At 42.0% G+C, this 20,219-nt stretch overlaps 1 protein-coding gene across 1 annotated transcript in view; it reads left to right on the top strand.

The window, feature by feature from the left end:
- LOC145394645 (solute carrier family 25 member 35-like) overlaps window positions 1–19,959 on the top strand; it is a 20,665-nt gene extending 706 nt beyond the window's left edge. The window contains exons 2-9 of the mRNA XM_080268426.1: window positions 598–807; window positions 2,454–2,520; window positions 3,368–3,519; window positions 5,685–5,799; window positions 6,020–6,212; window positions 12,173–12,264; window positions 19,127–19,198; window positions 19,889–19,959. Of these exons, the coding sequence (XP_080124552.1) occupies window positions 598–807; window positions 2,454–2,520; window positions 3,368–3,519; window positions 5,685–5,799; window positions 6,020–6,212; window positions 12,173–12,264; window positions 19,127–19,198; window positions 19,889–19,959 (972 nt within the window). The remainder of the gene's footprint in view (window positions 1–597; window positions 808–2,453; window positions 2,521–3,367; window positions 3,520–5,684; window positions 5,800–6,019; window positions 6,213–12,172; window positions 12,265–19,126; window positions 19,199–19,888) is intronic.
- Window positions 19,960–20,219: the final 260 nt, after the last annotated feature.

The following is a 20,219-nucleotide window of genomic DNA, read 5'->3' as shown; positions in this document are numbered from 1 at the left end:
CCTTTTAAGCCTAGTTTGAGTTGGGGGAGCAAATTTTGTAGGGGTAGTCATATAGTGGCTTAGGCTGTCGCTCAGCAGCGGATGAATGTTGCGCCATATTGGCTGGTGCAGGCGTGTGCATTCGGTCTATGTCAGGCCCGAGATTAGGCCCAGGTTAGGTTAGGTTAGGTTAGGTTAGGTTAGGTTAGTTTGGGTTGGTTTAATGCAAAATAGTGTGTTTTTAAAAATCTTGATCTTGATTTTGGGGGATAAACCCACTTTTGGAAATCTTAATCAAAATTCCAAAAAGGGGATTTTCCCCCCAAAATGAGGGTCAAAACTAATTAAAGCACAGTATTTTGCATTGAAAACCATAAAAATAATAATAAAAGAAAACGTTGGTTGCTTCTAAAAATTTACCGTACGTATTTATGTATTATGCATTTATACATCTATCTATGTATCTATTCGTGCATCCATCTATATCGAAGGCTTAAAATCATCAGGTCTGGATAATCACTATCTTCATAATCCTTCCTTTCTGTCTGTCTACCTGTCTCTATACCTGTCTATCTATTTATGTATGTATGTATCTATCTATCTATTTATCTATCTCAGGCTGACGGCATACTCGGGCTGCAGAAGGGCCTAGTTCCTGCACTGTGGTACCAAGCAGTTGTAAACGGGGTGCGGCTGGGCATCTACCGCCGAGTGTTGGATTCCGGCCTTATTACCAGGGAGGACGGCAGTGTGAAGCCCTTTTGGGGTGCTGTAGCAGGGGCAGGAGCAGGGGTGGTGGGGGGCCTGGCGTCGAATCCTTTGTTTATGGTGAGGAATAGTTTGATGAACCTCTCTGTATGGAGGTAGTTTTCGTCTCTCTCTCTCTCTCTCTCTCTCTCTCTCTCTCTCTCGTGGAGTAAGAAGTAGCATTCACTACCCCCTTTTTACTCTAACTTGGCCTAAAATTGCCTTCTCTCCTTCTTTAATGCCGAGCCGTAACAAAAGATTAACACGTCAATATGGTGCTAGTCATGAGGAAGTGCTAAAGAAATGATTTAGACCAATTCTTTCACTGAGCTATGTGAAATAAGCTGCTAAAGGGCAAAAATCTGGGCCAAGTTAAGGTGAAAGAACTCTATGTATATTTACTCTCTGGTCTGGGTGCTATTCTTAACTGTCTGCTTGCATCCCTACCCCATTACGGCGGGCACGTAGCATCCGTCTGGCAGCAAACTCTCACCACCTTTATGACCAGCTCTCTAATGCAAGCGATAGCCGATACTCCCAGTCTCTCATGTATGCAACAGGTCAACTCTGGGACTGTCTTCGTCTGTTTCCCTTTTGTCTATGACCTCCAGTCTTTTAATCGCTATGTGTCCAGGCATCTCGAAATGAACGGATCTTGAATTAGACTTTTTTTTTTTTTTTCGCTCAGAGGGAACAATTTACAGGCCTCTAGTCTTTGGTTCATTCTCTCTTGTATAGAAAAAGAAAGAACAGAATAGAATGGTAGTCCGCTGAAGTAACGAAGGCTTATTTTAGAGTGAATGAAAGTGAAGAATGTCAAAACCTCATCACTTGTAACGTGTGCAGACTAACAAGGGAGTGTGCTCTGACGGTACAAGGACACAGTGTGCGTGCTGATAATTAAACCATTATCTATGAGTATGTAGTTTTACCACATATTTTCCTGCGTACTGAAATATTTACTGTTTGATAATGTTGTGAAGGTGTTTTATGCTAATGGCAAGGCTGATATACGCTTGTGAGACTTTGGTATGAAATAACAGCGACAAAAGAGTATCGGCAATTTAAATGGGATTACTGAGGCATGAGAGTGGAATGAGAAGGGAGATAAGATTAAGAAAAAGTGATATACAAAAGATGTGGAGTAAGATGTTCTGTAAACTCTTGAACTGCCGATTACGTACTTTGCATTTTTTTTTTTCTGTTAACCTCGGACGATTTTGTTATGTCCAAGAGAAGCCAGACCCCCAGAATGTTAGAAATCATCACCATGAATATTTTTGTCAGGAAGTGATGAGTATTCCAGCTTCCACTCAATTAATGCCGGCTTGCCACAGGGTTCAGTCCTGGCTCTCCAACCCTCTTCTTCATTCATATTAACGATCCCTTGTCTGTCACCCATAGACTCATTCACTCATATGCAGATGACTCAACGCTTCACAGTTCCTTCACACTTAACCAGCCATTCACAAAATTTGATATCTCTAACTCCTAGCTTATCACAGCAATATACTTAAAATTTTAAATGTTAACACTTAATCATCAAGGCAATATTGTTCTTATTTCTCTCACCTGTAAAAAGTTGAGTCTCATCACACACACACACACACACACACACACACACACACACACACACACACACACACACACACACACACACACACAATACTCGCTAAATTTTGTATATCATTCCCATCACTACTATGATTTTTTTTTTCTCATTGCAGGTTAAGATCCATTTACAAGCACAGGCGGCCAAGGCAATAGCGGTGGGCCACCAACATGGACATTCCGGTGAGAGAGAGAGAGAGAGAGAGAGAGAGAGAGAGAGAGAGAGAGAGAGAGAGAGAGAGAGAGAGAGAGAGAGAGAGAGAGAGAGAGAGAGAGAGAGAGAGAGAGAGAGAGTCATCAATTAATAAAATCACTCGCAATCATTTTGAGGGAAACTACTGTATAAAGAGCATATACCACTGTTTATTTATTTGCCGATTTCGCAACTTCCTCAAATGAAACTTTCCGGTGACTGGTAACTTTTTCCTGTGCTTTGATTTCGCAGTATCGTGAACTTTTCAAATTAAGGAAGCGCATCCATGTATGAAATTTGTATTATGTAAAAAGATTCCAGTTTCCCTCATCACCATCATCATCATTATCTTTCGTTCTTTATATATATATTTATTGTTTAAGTAATATTTACTTATTGTTGCAGTTTACCACTCGTTCCCTTGCTCTGTTCAATTCTCACACGGTCTATTAATGGTGCTTTTATCTCTCCACAGCTTGAATAAAGGATTAGAAACAATTATCCTTATATTCTTAGGCATGAATATGTTAACCCTCTGTCCTGGGAAAGTTTCACAGTGGCAAATAAAATCGTCAGACGCAAACCGCGGTAAAATATACTTCATGACGTAATCTGAGGTTGAGAGGTTACACTGAGATAGTCTTTCCATCAAACCTTGGGAGGATGTCGCTGGAGAGTATAATAATCTGGAGATAATCAGAATAAAAATGGCTAGTTGCTCCACGATGCTGTGCCCTTTCAGTTCCATGAGTTTTTATTTTACTTCTTGCTTTCCACAAAAAATATCCATCAGCATTTATTTACCTTACGAGAAACCCCATTTATTCACCTGCACAGGCTTCCTCCACGGTCTATCGGAGGTTTGGGGTGCGGGTGGACTGAAGGGGCTCTGGCGGGGCTACACTAACATGTTCACCTACCTCGGCTGCGGCTCTATGGTGCAGCTCTTTACACACACCAAGACCAAGGACCTCATTGATACGACGGGGGTACGTGTATGTGTGTGTGTGTGTGAGTGTGTGTGTGTGTGTGTGTGTGTGTGTTCACTTGGATCATACAAACATATATATATATATATATATATAAATTAATTTGGTTTTACGCCAGGTATCCCCGAAGGGCTAAGGCGTTGCCTCTGGGTAGAGGACTTTTGGACTGGAGCATGTAGCATTTTATGACCGGATGCCCTTCCTGATGTCTACCAATGACCCTTGGGTGGATTCGATCCTCCGACCCTTCGGAGGATCGAATCCACCAAAGGGTCATTGGTAGACATCAGGAAGGGCATCCGGTCATAAAATGCTACATGCTCCAGTCCAAAAGTCCTCTACCCAGAGGCAACGCCTTAGCCCTTCGGGGATACATGGCGTAAAAACCAAATTATTTATATATATATATATCTATATATATATATATATATCTATCTATATATATATATATATATATATATATATATATATATATATATATATATATATATATAGGAGAAGGGATCTTTATTTTGTTATTGTTGATTTGGAAAAGGCCTTTGACAGAGTCCCTAGAGAGGTGGTGAAGTGGGCAATGAGAAAGCTTGGCTTGGAGGAGTGGCTGGTTAGGGTGGTTATGGCTATGTATGTGGGTGCTCACACCCAGGTAAGAGTGAATGGAGATTTGAATGATGAGTTTTCCGTGAATGTTGGTATGCATCAGGGGTCAGTCTTGAGTCCCATGTTATTTATCATGGTACTTGAAGCCCTTTTTCGTGACTTTAGAAACGGACTCCCGTGGGAGTTGTTGTATGCTGATGATTTGGTGTTGATTGCAGAGAACAAAAGGGAGGCGGAGGAAAGGTTTAGGACGTGGAGAGATGGCATGGAGCGCAAGGGTTTAAGGGTAAATGCAAATAAAACAAAAGTGATGATATCTAGGGTTGGTGGCAGTACTGTCAAAGACGAGGGAGAGGGGCCATGTGCAGTTTGCCACAAGGGCGTGGGAAGTAATTCCGTCTTGTGCGCTGTTTGTGATAAATGGGTGCATAAGAGATGTAGTGGTATCAGAGGTAGACTGCGAGATAATGCTGATTTTATGTGTACGGCGTGTCGGGGTGAGCAGGTGGAGATTGTCAGATGTGAAAGGATTAAACTTGCTGGTGAATCTCTTGAGTGTGTGGAAGAGTTTTGTTATCTGGGAGACATGTTGTGTGCTGGAGGTGGGGCTGGAGCTAGCTCTGTGGCTAGGGTGAGAGGTGGTTGGAAGAAGTTCAGGGAGCTCTTGTCTCTCCTGACATTGAGAGGACTCTCCCTACGTACTAAGGGGTCTTTGTATGCAGCATGTGTTAGGAGTGTAATGCTGTATGGTAGTGAGACCTGGGCAGTGAAGGAGGAAGATATTCGCCGGCTCAGACGTACAGAAATGACAATGATTAGGTGGATGTGCAGTGCATCCCTGCGTCCAAGGCCTAGAGGGGCTGGGTTTACAATGGAAGAGTTGAGAGGTAGGATGGGACTGGAGTGTATTGGTGTTGTGATGAGGAGAGGTAGATTGAGGTGGTTTGGACATGTGGAGAGGATGGGGGATGATAATTGGGTGAGGAAGGTGAGAAATGTTAATATTGGGGATGGGGTTATGAGGGATAGACCGAGAAAGACATGGGACGAGGTCATTAAGTGTGACCTCAGTGTTAAGGGACTGAACAGGGAGGCTGCAATGGATCGTGCAGCATGGAGAGCCGCCATTAGGTGACCAAGGGCGACACATGCAAGCATGTTGGAGCCTATAAAAACGAAAACGATATATATATATATATATATATATATATATATATATATATATATATATATATATATATATATATATATATATATACGGTACTATCAGTCATACTTAGCTTACACCAAAACAGAGGACTTCCTAGACTTCACTGGGGTCGGCGTCCTGATCTGTACTATTAAGTTTACTCTCTCTTTCTCTCTCTCTCTCTGGGGGGGGATACATACATATATACATGCATACGTACATACATACATATGCTCACACACACACGTACACTCACTGACATTGGGGACCCCGCCCCCCCAAAAAAAAAAAAGTGGGGTGGTAGACAAATAAAATTGGTTTGTTAGATTGGTACGGAAGCAAAAGCACCGTACTGATCTCAGTTTTTGTCCTTCAGCTGGTTAGTCGAGGGTCTTGGCAGAGTAGTATTGCTGGTGCCATGGTGAGCGGTCTGGTGTCGGCGGTGCTGATCAATCCCTTCGACGTAGTGGCAACCAGAGTATACAACCAGGGTAAGAGAACCCCTGGAATTCTTAAATCAGCCTCAGAATTAAGTAACACCAACAGGGTAACTTTTTGGGAGACCTTTTACACTTTTTTGGTTCATGGTTTCGTTGCTGATAACTTCTTTCGGCGTATGTAAAAATTAACACTAAAAAAACAGCTCTTTCACGCAACAAACCACTTCTTTTACCACTTGACCACCAACTCCTTTGTTTCTTTCTCCTACAGGAGTGGACAGCGCCGGACGGGGGCTGCTGTACAAGGGCGTGTGGGACTGCATTCTGAAGGTGGGGCAGAAGGAGGGGTTTGCGGGGTTCTACAAGGGCATCGCAGCTTTCTACTTCAGGATTGGACCTCACACCTTCTTCAGTTTGTTCTTCTGGGACACCCTCGATAATTTGTATAAGGACGTAAGTGCTGTGTAATGGTGTGGGGGTTGTGGTAGTGGTGGTAGGTGTGGTGGTGGTGCTGGTAGAAGAAGTGTTGTCTGTGGAGGTGATGCGGGGGTTGTGGTAGTGCTAGCTGAAGTGGTAACTGTGGAAGTGGTTGTGATGATGGTGGTGGTATAGGAATTGTGGTGGAATTGATGGTGGTGACGGTGTGGGGTTTATGTTGGTTGTTATAGTGATAGTGATGGTGCTAGATGTGGAGGTAGCGTAATAGTGGTGGTGGTGATAAATTTGATGGTGTTAGTTGTTGTGCATTGGTAGTGACAATAGTAACGCTGATGGGTGCGGTCGATGGTGGTGGTTGTAGTGTAGTGGTGGTAGGAGTGGTAGTTAGAATGTAGTGATGGTTGTGGTCGTGACGCTGGTGGTACAACGTCAGTACAGAAGAACAGTGAAAATAGTGGTAGTTGTGGTAGTAAGAACAATGGTGGTGTGGTTAGCGATGTTGGGGATAATCGTAGAGAAAGTAGTAGTATTTATGGTGATGTAGTAATAATATAGATCAACAAGTAACAATTCAATGGACGGTGGTCGTTGCAGTATGGTAGTAGTAGTAGTAGTAGCAGTAGTAACAGTAATAATAGTAGTAGTAGTAGTAGTAGTAGTAGTAACAGTAATAGTAGTAGTAGTAGTAGTAGTAGAAGTAGAAGCAGTAATAGTAAGAAAAATAATAATAAATAATAATGATGCAGCACATAATCTCCCCTTCCAGTACACCAAAGGGAAAGAAGACGTAACTGATCCAGCGGAATGAAGAGTAAGAGAGATATTAGACCGCACTCACTTTCTCACCCTCTCACACACTCACTCACACCCTACAACGCCTCATGTATCTCCCAGCAGACGCCCCATCGATCGACAGAACCTTTAGACTGAGGAGACCATTTTTACTCCATTTCTCAAGACGCAAAGTATGTGAGACCATCCGGAGACAACATTTTCCCACTTTTTGAAAATTCTTAAATACACCTTCACCATACTCAAACCATTAACCTTACTGTACCCATTTTTACACGAAATACGCTCATGGCCTCTCCCAATTCCACTTCACAATCCCAGCTCAATTTGCCCATTTCTTTGCCTCCCACATCAATTTCTTTACTCCCCCCTCCCTCGAAATTTTCACTCTAAGGCGATACTTTAAAATTAGCTTTCATTGCACTCAAGCCTTTAGTCATACAAGATTTATTTTTATTGGATGTATCCTACCTTAGACTTATCGCCCACCAATACTCCAGCCTATCTAGCCCATTACTTTGCTAACCACGCCCATCTCTCTCTCTCTCTCTCTCGCGTGGTAACCGCAGAGTAACCGAGTAATCACCACTTTAACAAATACCTCGCCTCTCTCTTCCATTTAAAGGTTTTCTCTGTCAGTTCTCTCTTCCGGTAGCCTCATTTCTCTCTCTCTCTCTCTCTCTCTCTCTCTCTCTCTCTCTCTCTCTCTCTCTCTCTCTCTCTCTCTTGACTAAATTAAAAGCATAACAACAGTCTGAAATAAACTGATGACTTTTGTGTTGTTTTATAAACCGGAAAGGTGCACCTCCACAAGAAAAAAAAAAAATTGATACCCTTGTGGTGTGATACAATATGACACACGAGCCAAGGATTCTGAACTACCAACAGTACTAAATGAACAAGGTTTCACTTTTACAAATCATTTCAAAGCTCATCGGTCACAGGGGGAACGATTTTTTTTTTTTTTTTTTTGTTGGTGTGTAGTTGGCAGCATATTAACCTAGTACAGCATCAGTGTGTGTGTGTGTGTGTGTGTGTGTGTGTGTGTGTGTGTGTGAGAGGTTTAATTGGTACACTTGACTACCTTGACCTAATCGCATATTTTTAGTGGCACTGACATGTGGAACGACTCACTGTTGGGTATAATTATGACTAGTGACCAAGGAGACTCCGATGATGGCTAGGTGTAGTCACTTTGGAGCATAAACTTGACTAGCAACCAAGGAGACTCACTGGGGGTAAAATAATAGCTAATATGACCAAGTGACCGTGATGCATGAACGTCGGCTATTGTAGCTAGGCCTCCACTTAACATACACTGCCCCAGGTATATATGTGGCCAACTGTTCATGCCTATAAGGTGGAGCCAGGATTCCAGGGTCTTGAATGGCGAATGAATGAGTGTGTGGCCCATTTCATTGTGCATGCTATTGATCGGTTCTCCTACTATCATATTCTTTTCTTTTCCTTGCTTTCTGAACCCTGCTTCACCCCATCTTCATGTCGGGAAAAAGCAGTGGGATGATGATGATGGTGGTGGTGGTGGTAGTATGATGATGGTGGTGGTATGATGGTGGTGGTGGTGGTGGTGGTATGATGGTGGTGGTGGTGGTGGTATGGTGGTGGTGGTGGTGGTGGCATGATGGTGGTGGTGGTGGTGGTGTGTTGGTCGTAGTGGTGGTGATGGTAATGATGACGATGATCACCATATTTGCTTTTGCTTTGTTACATTTTTCCTGAGCCTCTCTCTGTGTAAACATTTGTAATCTATATGCCAGTGCTGTTTTGGATTCACCGCATTCCTCAAAATTTCTCATTTAACCCACGTGAATTAGTGTGAGCGTTCAAGTGCGCTCGTGTGTATGTGTGTGTGTGTGTGTGTGTGATGTTTTGCTCCTACTTGTTCCCTTTGTCATGTTAACGTCGTCCCAGGCCTTTGAGGTTCTACATGGGACAAACAAGAACTGGATAATATTTCTGAAAACTTATTATTCTTGTAATGTTTATTATTTTTATAGTACAACAACTATTACTACCACTACCACCACCATCACCCTGTATTGTAAACCGAGCATAAATCAAAGTTACCCATAAATATATACATTTTCTTTTGTACAATATTTTATAGAAAACTGAATTTCTTAAGTCTACCTATATCAATACTGCTAAGTTTCGCCAATTTCTTGCCATCTCCTTCGTGCATTGTGTTTGGAAGCATGTTATGTACACTCGGAAGCACTAATTTCTTCCCCCCTAGTAGCCGGAGTCGCGGCCAGTGAGAGACCAGGCGTTCGAACACCCCACACCCACATCCCCTCCCCCAACCCCAGTGGCAAATGTTGTTGGACAAATGCGGAACGGCCAAAGCTGGTGATCTTACAATGTCATGATTGTTTTTACAGAGAATCAGAACCAGTAGGGGTAAGTATATAAAGGTATTTAATGTGTATTACTGTGCTGTTATCCACAACATATGAAAAAGCAACGAAAATGAAAGAAGACCTACATTGTATTATGTGTTATTGTCTGTAATAGTTACGTCCTATATTATAATGTTACAAATAAGTATAGTATAATGAACAGCATCTGTTGAAAGATATGATGTCTTCTCTCACACATTCTCATTCCCACCACCACCACCCTTCTCTCTGGGTTTATATCAACCAAACACCTCTCTTATCCTCATGTCCCCCACTCCCACGCTTAGTTAACCAACATAAAGATATTGATGAAATGATCCGTCAGGTATTGATCATATTAATATTAGCATACACCTCAGTATTAAGCACCAACAAATCAGTAACATACAATACTTCGATAAACCTGCCAACTATTTCATCTTGTAAGCTGTTACGTGACATATGCACTGGAAGTTTGACCTTGTTACAGGAACATACTGCTGTTTATTGCTAACACAGGTTATGGGTGTTTTTGGACGTCCATCAATTCATATTAACGTGACAATTTAAGCCTCACATTATAAACATGTAAGGTTTATATTCCTGTCACTACCGTATTAACCAAACGAATCAGGGATCGGTTCTGACGAACCACAAACTCTCTGCTTCAACGAAAATATTTCGACCTCTTGTCACAACAGTGACAAAATGTCACAATGTATACGACTGAATGTGGGTCAGTCGTCTACATAATGACATTGTGTCACTGTTGTCACAGGAGGTCGGAATATTTTCGTAAAAGCAGAGAGTTTGTGGTTCGTCAGAACCGATCCCTGATTCGTTTCGTCCATCCATTAATGACAGGAACATAAATCTTAAGTGTTTATAATGTAAGGCTTAAATTGCCACGTTAATATGAATTCATGGGCGTCCAAAACCACACACAACCTGTGTTAAAGTAAAACAACCGTATGTCCTTGTATCACAAGGTCCAACTTGCGGTGAGTATGTCACGTAACAGCTTACAACAAGATGAAAATAGTCGGCAGGTATACCGAAGCATTGTATGTTATTGATTTGTTGGTGCTTAATACAGAGGTGTATTATAGTAATATGATCAATACCTGACGGATCATTTCATCACTATCTTTGTTTACGTTGGTTAATAATGGGTGTGACTGGTGGACGAGAGGATAAGAGAGGCGTTTGGTGGAGACAGGAATCGAGAGAGATGGGTGGTGGTGGTGGGAGTGAGAATGTATGAGAAATGACATCATATATTTCAACAGATGCTGTTCACAACACTATACTTATTTGTAACATTATAAAATAGGACATAAGTATTATAGACAATAACACATGGCACACTGTAGGTCTTCTTTCATTTTCGCGCCTTTCCTCTATGTTATGGATAACAGCACAGTAATAAACATTAAGTACCTTTATATACTTACCCCTGCTGGTTCTGATTGTCTATAAAAACAATCATGACACACTGTAATATCACCAGCTTTGGCTGTTCCACGTCTACCCAACAACATTTACACTGGGGTTGGGAAAGGGGAGGTGGGTGTGGGGTGTTCGAACGCCTGGTCTCTCACTGGCCGCGACTCTGGCTGCATGGGGGGAGAAATTAGTGCTTTCTGGTGTACTTGTGAGAGCATTTTATTTATGGATTCATATTTACCCAGTAAGTGATGTGTGACTGGATGCTACACGTACCCTTTATAGTTTATACACGTGTCCTTTATCTGTTTTATCACTAGGAATAACGGTGTATGTCAGGTCAGACACTGCTCTGCTACTGGTAACACGCGATCCAGTACTTCGTATTTCATGGTCGAATTGTCGGCTACTAAACCGGCACCCCCACTGGCCTAGGCCGACAAGGAGGGTGGTTAGACATTCCGCAGGACGAAAAACAAGACCTGTCAAAGGGCGGATGAACTGCTTACGCCAACGGCCATACAGCAGGGTGGGTGGAGCTCGTTAGCCTAGGCCTGCAATCCACCTGAAAGCTAAACTCTGAATCAAACCTGGTCAGCCCCTGTCCATAGGTTAGTGGTCAGTCCTCCTCTGACTTTGAAGGTTTGGGAGAAGGTTTGCGTCCCCTCCCTGTAAAAACTTATATCTCGCGCGAATTAAGATAAGGAAGTGGTATCAAGGTCAGCGTGTTGCCCTACCCCTACCCAGTTAGTCAGTGGCTTCCCCTTCAGGTGCCAGCATGACAGGGCTTTTGGCGTGCTGTCAGGAGGCACCAATTATAATGGTTGCTGGGGACACTGGCCATAAATGAGGAGAGTTGTGTTGCCAGACTGGCGGGGGAGTCGGGGATCTGCCTAGTAAAAATTCATGAATTATACTTCTATTACTCTAACTTGGCCTTATTTTACCATCAGTCTACTGTCCTGAGTTGTAACAATAGATTTACACCGAATATGATGCTAGTCATGCAGTGCGGAAGAAAGCATATATAATAGCAGTGGTGTTACTTCTTGCAAAACAGCTACATGAAATAAGTTACCAAAGGACGAAACTCTGGACCAAGTTAGAGTAAAAACAGTTTAGACCTGTCCCACGCCAGTTCTAATATTCATTCCATGTAACATTTTTAGTCAGTTTCTTAAGGATGATAATTATCAAATGCAGGTTTGTAGAAGTCCAATTTTATTGTAGCCTTGTCCAAGCTTGTTTCTGGTCAAAAGTTTAGTAATTTCTCTCTACAGCCAGACGCCTTGGCAAGGAGAGGGTGGACACGAGTTAATCTTTTCCACCCTGACCTTGTCCTCCGCCAGCTGGGTTGAGGAATGGCATGAGGAATGTAAACCGCAGTCTTCTTCCGTGACCACACCTGCGGGAGAAAGCCTGAGGAGAGCACACGGCACAGGTATGGAGTACATTATGTATCACTGTTTACGTCATCCATTCAATTCACCTGCAATCGAGGTAAATTTTGGTAAATGTTTAAGTGCTTAGGAGGTAACAATACCGGGACATAAGCTGTAGAGGGGCCTGGTGGTCAAAATTGCACTAGTGGAACGGAGGGAAGTAGAGGTTAGTGCTGGTGAAAAAGAAGCAGGAGTAGTGGTGGTGAAAAAGAAGCAGGAGTAGTAGTGGCGAAGAGGTCGAGATGGTATGATTGCAAGGGGATACAGGATTTGGGTAGGGGTGGAGGGAGGAAAGTAATTGGTGGGCTGAATGGAAGTGGGGGAAGAGGGTGCTGGGTGGACGTGACGGAGGAGGTGGCTGGGGAGGTAGGGGACGGCTGAGGAGGTAGGGGACGGCTGAGGAGGTAGGGGACGGCTGAGGAGGTAGGGGACGGCTGAGGAGGTAGGGGACGGCTGAGGAAGTAGGGGACGGCTGAGGAGGTGGGGGACGGCTGGGGAGGTGGGGGACGGCTGGGGAGGTGGGGGACGGCTGGGAAGGTGGGGGACGGCTGGGGAGGTAGGGGACGGCTGGGGAGGTAGGGGACGGCTGGGGAGGTAGGGGACGGCTGGGGAGGTAGGGGACGGCTGGGGAGTTGGGGGACGGCTGGGGAGTTGGGGGACGGCTGGGGAGTTGGGGGATGGCTGGGGAGTTGGGGGATGGCTGGGGAGTTGGGGGATGGCTGGGGAGTTGGGGGATGGCTGGGGAGTTGGGGGATGGCTGGGGAGTTGGGGGATGGCTGGGGAGTTGGGGGATGGCTGGGGAGTTGGGGGATGGCTGGGGAGGTAGGGGTAGCGGTAGGAGGGGGAGTTTGAGGGGAAGCTGTAGCTGGGTGGGGGGAGGCGAGTACAATGAGGAGGGGGGGTAGCAGAGTGAGAGGAACGGGGGGGGGGGCCAAGTGGGGCGGGGAGGAGGGAGCACGGTAGGGGAAGAGAGGCAGGGGCAAGATGGAGAATGTAGAGCATCCAGTAAACGAGGATTTAAGATTAAAAACAAAAATCTAGTCATGAAAATGCGATGTACTGCAAAATCCACTTCAACCATAATATTCATACCCAGCCTTACATTTGCACTTGTCCACTTAATGTAGAGAAAAGATGTTGGCACAAAATTAAAGGGCTGGCACAAAAAAATGACAGTTGGCACTAAGACAGGGTTGGCACAAAATAATATAGTGTTGAAAAATTACTCAACATTGACAATTACGAGGTTGAAAAGAAAAAAAAAATGCAGGGTTGGCACTTGAAACAGGTTGGGCATTAAGGTAGGCATTAATAGTTCTGGCATTAAAGGTAGGCACAAAAAGAATTGATAGAACAGAATGGGCACTAAAAATAGATTGGTGCCATGAAATATATAAATAGGGTGGGATAAAAAAACTAGACGACAAAAACTGATCACTAACAACAACGGGCATTAATGAGGGTGAGCACTAGGATATAGGATCGGGACAAAACTCCATAAAATCCAAATCCTTTAGTGCAGAAACTAATAATTTAACTGGCATCATTAGCTTAACTCCCACCAGTAATTAATTCCAAATATGATGTTCAACACTTAATTATTCCCATATTTAAGGAACATTTTACTTTGCAGCCTTCAGTCAACTCAAATTCTCAAGGGGAAAAAATGCAAGTCCCACTCTGCCCCAGTTTGAAAGGATAATGGACAACGTATGCAAAGATCAAACTAAAATGGTAAAAGAAGAAAAATAAGTTACCAAAATTCTGGATTATGTGTACTGGACCGTTGAAATTAGCTGCTGTGGCACTGGTGGTGGTGGAATTCGGGCGGTGAAGGAGTTTTGGTGGATGGTGGTGGAGTTTGGTGCATGGTGGTGGAGTTTGGTGCATGGTGGTGGAGACTGGAGGATGGTGGTGGAGATTGGTGGATGGTGGTGGAGATTGGTGGATCGTGATGGAGTTTAGTGGATCGTGATGGAGTTTGGTGGATCGTGATGGAGTTTGGTGGATCTTGGTGGAGTTTGGTGGTGATTGAGTCCTTTTTGCCTCGTAGCTCTTCCGCCTCCAACCCTGCAAGAAAACATTACTTATTACATGAGGGAAAATTGAATTCCTTAGGGCTATCTACCTTCACTACAATGGTATTTATGCTCCACGCTCCTAAGCTTCGTGGAGAGTTAACAGATGGGTGGTCAATGAAGGCTATAGCTCACATCCGTTCAAATAATTTCTACCCTTAAGTCTTTTGAAGCTAGCAAAATAAAATCTATCATTGGGTTGAATTAAAATACTGCTCTTGTGTATGAGTCCATTAGTTAGCTTACCCTCAAGACAATGGGTTTTCTTTGATAGTTTGGTATTTTGAACAAAGTCTAGTTCCCGCCCATAATCGCACCAAGCCATTGCATAAGATTAAAATTTCTTTGAATAAAACTGACGTTAGACTGAGTAGAATAAAGTGTGCATTTAGTATCAGAATGGTTGAATCAAATTATACAAAATTTTCAGTAATACCATTGTCTACCTTGGGGGAAGAGATCATATGGTAGTTTCCAATAATTCTGGAGTAAAATACTTAGAAAAATCAGGTAATATGGTACATAAAATATATCGTATCCATAATATGTCGTGATTACAGGAGACAGTAGATGTAACAACGGCTGGTGTCCGTGTAAACTACCTGCCGGTTTCTCGGCTAATTCAAGCCAACCGGCTTCTCGTTTATAGTCTTCATTTTATCATTAAAATAAACATATTTAAATTTTAAGTGGGTTACATCATTGCGACGACAGTATTTCCTGCCTGGAAAATATGTCACTACTTAAAAAACTTCAATTTTCACCTAAAAGAAAAATTTCTTCAGGTAAAATGAGCCTGTGAACTTACCTCCTTACACCACGGTGGCTGGCAGGAAAATGCTCGACACGGGCTGACGTGTATCCAGGCTTCACCACTGCCTGGAAAAAGTATCACATTTTGGATGCCAGCGTCACGATGAACACAATCTTTAACGAATACAGGCTTTAAAATAAGTTTGATTTACCATTGCGAATCTGTTTAATGCATTTTATTGAAAAGACAGGATTAGCGATGATTTAGTCATTATTTGTCAATAGATGTGTCTCTGGGAGGATTGAGCTCGATATACATTCCATATTTTTGTGATTCAGACGACATACATAAAAAATATGCACGGATAAAGAGAGATAACAAGGAAACTAATAATTAGGCTTTGTATATGACTTCATGGCATGTTTTTTCATAGCGGGATAGTGGTCCTAGAGCTTGGTTTGTCGTAGGTGTGCGTGTGTGCGTGCGAGGTAGTCCGCGGCTGGAAAGAGGTGCGGTGACAGTGGAGGTGGTGTGGCAAGGAATTTTTCTTCCCTCCTGTTCGTCTTCTAATTCACTCCTATTTCCATCCCCATCCTTCCTTTTCTTTTTCATTCCCCTTTGTATAATAATAATAATAATAATGATAATAATAATAATAATAATAATAATTGTTATTATTATTATTAATATTATTATTATTATTTGGTGGTAGGTGGGGACGCTTGCCATCCACTCGATGTAGTGCTACTTTGGGTGTCTATCCTTTCCTCTTTTCCTTCCTTCCTCTTCTGCCTTTCTTTCCTTTATTGTTGCTCTTCCTTCTGCCAACTGGTGACTTTACACTCTCTCTTCCGTCTTTCTTTCCTTCATTCCTTCCTCTTCCTTCTGCCTTTGGGTGGCTCTACACTGAGTGACAAGCCAAATGGTTTCCCATACACCAGGAAACCATTTACTACGCTGGGTGGTAACCATATAATCAAATTACGGCTCCTGGTGGTTTAGTGGGTAATTAAGGTGCTCCAGTCGGACTGAGCCTGTGTAGGTTACATCCAAGGGATGGTTGGGGTTGATTGCTCATGTAATGCCGCTCAGAGATGAGTGAGGCTGGTCACTCTCATCTTAAATATCAGGACCAACTTTCCTAGCCCCGGGCTCCTACGCTTCTCATGGGGATGATGGTTGGTATATTTTTAATATTATTATTATTATTATTATTATTATTATTATTATTATTATCATTATTATAATTACTACTACGACTACAACAAATACTACTGCTACTACAACTACTACTACTATTGTATTTACCAGTACTGTATACTGAATAGTCATCATCATCATCATCATCATATCAATACTCCAGTAGTATTTTGATCCGAATGCTGCATTTACCTCTGCGTGATCTTAAGTTTAAATGTACAGTTGCAAACATAAATATTGATCCAGTCCATAATCATAGAAAACGAGATAGTAAGTAGTGTTTTAAGGGAAAACTAATATAGATGACTCATTTCTTTAATTTATTTTCAGAGGCCATTTGCACAACACAGACTGAGGAAGACACAGGAAATTAATTAGTATTTTTTTCAACACTTACATTTTGTTTCTATATTTTATGATTACAATGGAGAAAATGACGAAACATTTATGCTTACTGTTTCTTTCATTAACTATATTTATTTATTTATTCAGGTACAGCTGTCCCTAAGCTGAATAAAATCGCCTGGCAGCAGCAGGAATAAAAGCACATCATTGTAGTGAAAGGGTGAAGTCCATCTGCGTCCTGTGGCATCGGCCTGAAAAGAAATATCGTCCATAAATAATTAATAAAAACTCGTTATTCAGTAACCTATATTATTTTCATTCTCATTTTCCTTGGTGGTATGATCAGGTGTGTGTGTGTGTGTGTGTGTGTGTACTTTCTTTTAATTCGGCATAATCTTTTGCCCCCCCCAAAAAAAAAAAAAGTTAACTGAAAGCCATTATAACCGCCACAGTTTAAAAATCTTCCTCCTGAGCTGAGTAAAATCGTCAGGTGGTTGCAGAATTAAACTAAAAACGACGTCCTGAGGATGAAGTGGTAAATGACACTCTGATTTGCTAAACACTACTTATCAATACTCCTTCCAGCCATTCCATTAAAGCAACGCTCTTTCTTACACTTTATTTTTTAACATCATGTAGGTGTGAGGATTTGTTTATTACTCTTTATTATCGTAGATATTGTCCAGAAAAATAAATGAGTTACCCCAGTGTCTTCTTTCCGTTTTCTCTTGCTTCCCTCTTTGTTCATGGTGTTCCTGGTCCAGTCCATTTCAAAGGTCAATCAAGACAGGTGTGGGGATTCGTTCACCTCTCTTTATTATCGTAGAAATATAAAGAGTTCTGTTTACTGATCAAATAAATGAGTTAGCCCTGAGGTCTTTCTTTTTTTTCACTGAGAAACTAAATGAGTCACTTGTTAGTTTTCCGGGTCTCATTCGTTTCCCCTCCCCCCCTTTTTTTTTTTTTTTTTTTGAGAAAGTAAATGAGCCACCCCAATATTTCTCCGTTTTCTGTTGGCCTCCTATATTTATTTACTGAGAAATTAAATGAGTCACGTCACTTTTTCTGCTTTTTCCGTTTTCTCTAGGTCTCGTGTATATATATATATATATATCCCATTAGATCCCAGGGGTGATGGACGAGGCACGGCGCTGGGTGGGTACTATGCGTACCGCCCTCCGCCTATCGGCTCATAGTCGCGAAGCTCGTAGGTCCCTACCCGGGGGCTCCCTACTTTGTAAAGACTTAAAAAATCCCAGTTCTGTCCAATATTCCAGACACTGGGCTCCGATGGGTTAAATAAATAAATAAATAAATATATATATATATATATATATATATATATATATATATATATATATATATATATATATATATAGATAGATATATATATATATATATATATATATCTATATATATCTATATATATATATATATATATATAGTATCTATCTATATATATATCTATATCTATATCTATCTATCTATATCTATATATCTATATCTATCTATTTATCTATCTACCCATCTATCTATCTATCTATCTATACATTTTAATGAAAAATTGAGTGAGTTACCCCAACATTTCTCCGTTTTCCCTTAGCCTCGTTCTCTCTTCGTCTCGCTCTGGGTATCGGTTCATTTCAAAGCATAATCGAGACGGTTCTGAACCCTTCGAACATTCCAGAACATCCCTCTTGCCCCTCAAATGTGAGGTGATGACTTGAGGACCTTTCACCCGGGGCTCAGTTTAGCTCCTGCCGCCGCCATTTTCTCTTGGACCCGCAATCTCGCCATTTTTGCGTCTTGGTTCAGGTGAGTACGTACTTTATTTTATTTATTTTTTTTTCTTATTTACTCTTGCAATCTAGTATTTTTAGTGGATTTTTTTTTATGGTTGCCTGGTAGTGAAGTGGTTAACGAAGGCCATATTTAATAGCCCTGGTACGGAAGAATGCTTGTTAACGCTGAGTATGTGGATGTGGCTAGAATAGTTTTATTGATATTATTGGAGCGAAGCTATTCGAGGCTTTTAGGCTCCGTAATACCTCCTCCATACTAGTTAATCCCGACGTACGGTGGGCTTGTTTGTGACTGAGGAAATTCTTCATAGAATTCATGAGTCACTCTGTGCAGGTGTAAATACTTGTAGCGTGATATTTTTTTTTTTTTTTCCAGTATTGCATTGTCCTTGAATTCATGGATCGGTATTCAGTGCTGATTTTTTCCACAATTATTTTTTATTTCTAGTCGATGCGAATTTTAGACTTTCCCTATTGAAATGTGAAGTGAATGATTTAAAGTGTTTTTGTATAGATTTTTTATTATTTTAGATTCGTTTTTCCTTCACCTGTTATTTAGTTAGTAATGCATGAAAGGAATAATTATACAATGTAACTTGTGTGTCTTTATTATATTTATTGACTAAATGCTTTTACATATGGCTTGGAATTAGACTCCATCTAATTTCTTGTGCTTCCTCAGGTGTGACGTCCGCTGATGACACCTGTGACAGCCAGTCTAGCACCTGCCCCTTCGAGATGTCGGGGTCCCAAGGCAAGAATATCGTAGTAAAGTATAAAGGTTGATGACTCCTTGACCTCCTGACTTCTGAATACCTCGTCTCCCTGGATCAAGACCATGTCGTGTCCTTGCTCGACTGGGGCATTTCACCAACCGGCTCTGCCCCGTGTGGTCTGCCTGTTGGATCGTTTACCTGGAGGCAAGTTTGTTTAGCAGTTAGTCTTCCACATTGAATGCAGTGACCTATTTGCCCGTGTTAATTTTACTAATTGTATTAAATTCTTTTGATTGGTTGAACACTACCCAACCCCTCAAATTAGAAGTCTTATGCTATTTTAAAAGAACCTTACTGTACTCCCTTTGACTTGGCTTAATTTCATAGCAGTCTTTAATATACGACTGCAGATAAGCATAGTCCTAACCAGCGTAATGGAAATGAGCTTTGCTTGTTTCTGCAAATAAATAAAACTGAATTTAAGAAACTGGATTTCAGTTAAAGATTAACACAAATTGCATTAAAACAATTCAATTAGTGGCTACAAGAGGTTCAAACTTGTGGGACGGCATGGTTTGCAGTTAGATTTTAGCATATTATTGAAATACCGCTATGGGTGTAAAAAATCCTGATTAGTATAACCGAATGGGCCTTCCCTGCAAAACAATTTTGATTATACTGTTTATTAAAACCTGAAATTAATTTGAACTAATAATTCTGCTCCACAGGATTTGATGTGCCCGATGCTGTGACCCTGATCCCTGCCAGTGTCGGATCTTCCACCTGCTACGTCTGGTGATTCATGTCATGAATCTTCCTCTGCCAGATGTTCGTCGGCGACTGCTGGTTCTCCCTCAATAGGACGACTCCACCGCGAGATGCTGATCCCCTGCCACTGCTGTTTTACCCTCGTCAGGACCCTTCGGTCTCCCTACCAGAAATCCTCCTTGGACTGCTTCCCTGCGAGATGTCCTCTTCCACTGCTGATGTCTTTAAAGACACAACCGCCTGATGCTACTCTAACACTCCTGATGTCCCCTGTCAAGAGGACTCCACTCT

This window comes from Coenobita brevimanus, chromosome 28 (assembly GCF_032717465.1).
Source record: "Coenobita brevimanus isolate Jiangsu-jjx chromosome 28, ASM3271746v2, whole genome shotgun sequence".
Taxonomy (NCBI): Eukaryota; Metazoa; Arthropoda; class Malacostraca; order Decapoda; family Coenobitidae; genus Coenobita; species Coenobita brevimanus.
This window is presented reverse-complemented; position numbering and strand designations above follow the sequence as displayed.